This window comes from Cynara cardunculus, assembly GCF_001531365.2.
Source record: "Cynara cardunculus var. scolymus isolate 2C chromosome LG 13, CcrdV1, whole genome shotgun sequence".
NCBI classification, from domain to species: Eukaryota; Viridiplantae; Streptophyta; class Magnoliopsida; order Asterales; family Asteraceae; genus Cynara; species Cynara cardunculus.
In genome coordinates this window covers 11750076-11752915 of record NC_037540.1, presented here as the reverse complement: position 1 = coordinate 11752915, position 2840 = coordinate 11750076, and the positions used below count along the sequence as shown (strand labels likewise).

General features: G+C 40.0%; 1 protein-coding gene across 1 annotated transcript; it reads right to left on the bottom strand.

Annotated features, from left to right (window-relative positions):
* Positions 1–477: 477 nt before the first annotated feature.
* LOC112525779 (L-type lectin-domain containing receptor kinase S.4-like) lies at positions 478–2604 on the bottom strand. Its single transcript, XM_025136046.1, has one exon. It carries the CDS (start codon positions 2566–2568, stop codon positions 565–567), a length of 2004 nt encoding a protein of 667 aa, XP_024991814.1. The 5' UTR covers positions 2569–2604; the 3' UTR covers positions 478–564.
* Between the last annotated feature and the right edge of the window lie 236 nt (positions 2605–2840).

Genomic DNA, 2840 nt, shown 5'->3' with positions numbered 1-2840 from the left:
TAATTAAATTTGTAAGGATTTAATTATGATATTATATATATATATATACACTATAATATGATATTTATTAATCAATAAATTAATTTTTATTTTTATTTTTCTTAATTTATAAAAACAACATAATTAATAAAACATTACATTAATTTCAAAATACATTACATTAATAAGATATTACATTAATTTTAAAATACATTACATAAACTACATTTAGATTTAATTYCATGCTTGTGAATAATGTTCCCAAATATGCTCCGTTAAATCATTTCGAAGTGAGTGATGCACCGATGAATCACGTAGTTCAGAGTTCATCTGAATCTAATATTGAATTTCTGCGGTAGGTCCTCGCTGCACACGTATTGGAGGATCAACATCATCATACAAATTAGAGATTGCACTTCCTTCATCCTCTACAATCATATTATGTAATATGATGCATGCATACATTATATATATATATATATATATATGATGTGGAAATCCATTAAACTCATTGGAGTGTTATGGAGTCTGGGTATAAAATGATAGAGTTGTATGATGAATGGAATGCTGATGTGGCAGTCCATGTTAACCAACTTCGAGATAAACGTCCCCTTCCCTGTATCCCACTGACCAACTCTTCACTTTCTGTAATGGTAATGGAGGTGCATAGTTATCAAACTCCACCACAAAACCACCCTTCTCACCACCCTCACATGGCGGAGCTAGAATCTTCGGCAAGGGCACCTCCCCCTCCAAGTATCTAACCACCTGTTTCATACTCGGCCGGAACGACGGCTCATCGCTTGAACACAGTAACCCTAGCTTCAAAACCACCATAACTTCAACCTCATCAAACACACCTTTTAACCGTGAATCCACCACCTCCAGCAACCCCCCTTCTCGCCATTTCTCCCAAATCCAATCCACCAAAAAGAGCTCCTCCGGTGACGCCTTGGGTTCAATGGGTTTCCGCCCACAAACCACCTCTAACAATAGAGCCCCAAAGGCATAAACATCGGAACTCGTGGTGGGCTTGCCGGTTCGAGTTAGCTCAGGAGCCAGGTAACCCAATGTGCCCACCACTTTAGTTGTGCAGGGACTCGAACCATGGTCATATAACTTAGCCAACCCGAAATCGCCTAACCGGCCGTTGAACTCTGAATCTAATAACACATTTCCAGCTTTAATATCTCTATGAAGCACAGTTTGCTCCCATTCTTCATGCAAATACAGCAATCCATTAGATACGTCGTTTATGATCTTAAATCTCTGTTCCCAAGTTAAAATCATTTTGGGGTTGTTGTAGATATACTTATCTAAGCTGCCATTGGCATTGAAATCATATACAAGAAAGAACTCGCATCTTCTTCTACACCAACCCAACAACCGAACCAAATTCCGGTGCCGGAGCCTGCCGATGGTCGAAATTTCCGATATAAATTCCGTCAGCCCCTGTTTTGATTCCTGTGAAATTCGTTTCACTGCGATTTGGGTATTCGAATCTGGTAATATCCCTTTGTAGACTTTACCGGATCCACCAAATCCAAGCAATTCTTTTTCGTGAAACCCCTTTGTAGCTCCCTTCAACTCCTTGTAAGAATATTTATGTGGGCCGACATCAAATTCCCAATCTTCAACCAAATCAATGTTCTTGAGTTTCTTGATAACATAAACAGAAACGACAATCACAGTGATGAAAAGGGCTAAGGATGTAGAGACAGAACACCAAATTCTGAAATCTTTTTGATTCTTTTTGAATGGTGGAAGTGAAAGGAGATGGAGATCCAATGATTCTGCTTTTCCGGTCATGTTAAAGCTCCATCCGAAGATATAATGAGAGCTAGCAAGACGACCTGTTGATGCAGAAAACCCCACGTACATGAAATCTTGAAAAACCGGCGAGAGATCCACCGGAAAAGAGATGATCGGCGTGTTTGGTTTCTTTGGAAACAGGGATAGAGTGATATTCAATTCGGGTTTCGCGGCATCATAATCAATCCAAGCTTGAATCTTTTCGCCACTTTGTATGCAAAGATCTTGCTTTGTTGAATCGCCATCAACAAAAGACCCAGCTCTCGTCGACTTCACCGACGTCATGCGGTTGATGTTAACGCCGACGTGATTATCATCGATATCAGAGAATTCGAAATCTTGAACGGTATCAAACTCCACAGCAAACATGTGGTTAGACGTATTGCCATTGTTGGTGACATTGACGAGTCCGAGGTACTGCGTGGATTGAGCTCCGGCGAGGTCTTTGTTCGGAGAGATAGTAAAAGCGAAACCATGGCCGCCGAGTTTTATGTACTGCGGCACGACGGAGAAGACGAATGATGTGGAGAAGGAAAGAGCAGTTTTGGTAATGGGATTCTTGAAACGAATTGGGTCAGGGTAAAATCCCCGGCCGATCAAGTGAGAGGTGACGTTGGTGAGCTTGAGAATACCGTTGCCAGTGATCTCTGCAACTCCGTTTAAGGTTATGTTGGTGGAATTGAGACCTTTGAACCCATTGAAGATGAAGGAGTGTGAGAAAGACGATGGAACTGATAGAGATAGAAGGAGAAGCAGGTATGGGATCGGTGGGAGCATGATTTGTCGGTCATGGGAGCAGAGAAAAGAGTGAGGATGATGATAAGGTGGTTAATTGATATGGTATTTCAGTTCAATTGTTACACGTTTCTCATCACATCAACGATGTTACATGATGGAATTGGATCATTTGGTAGTCATTTTCTTAAAAATGTTATGAACATATTTAAAAAAAAGAAAAATGTGTTTTTTTTTTCATCAAGTTTGAAACTCATGGCATGTTTGAGATTGCTTATTTAAACTGTTTATTAAATTATTCCGGTTTGATATCG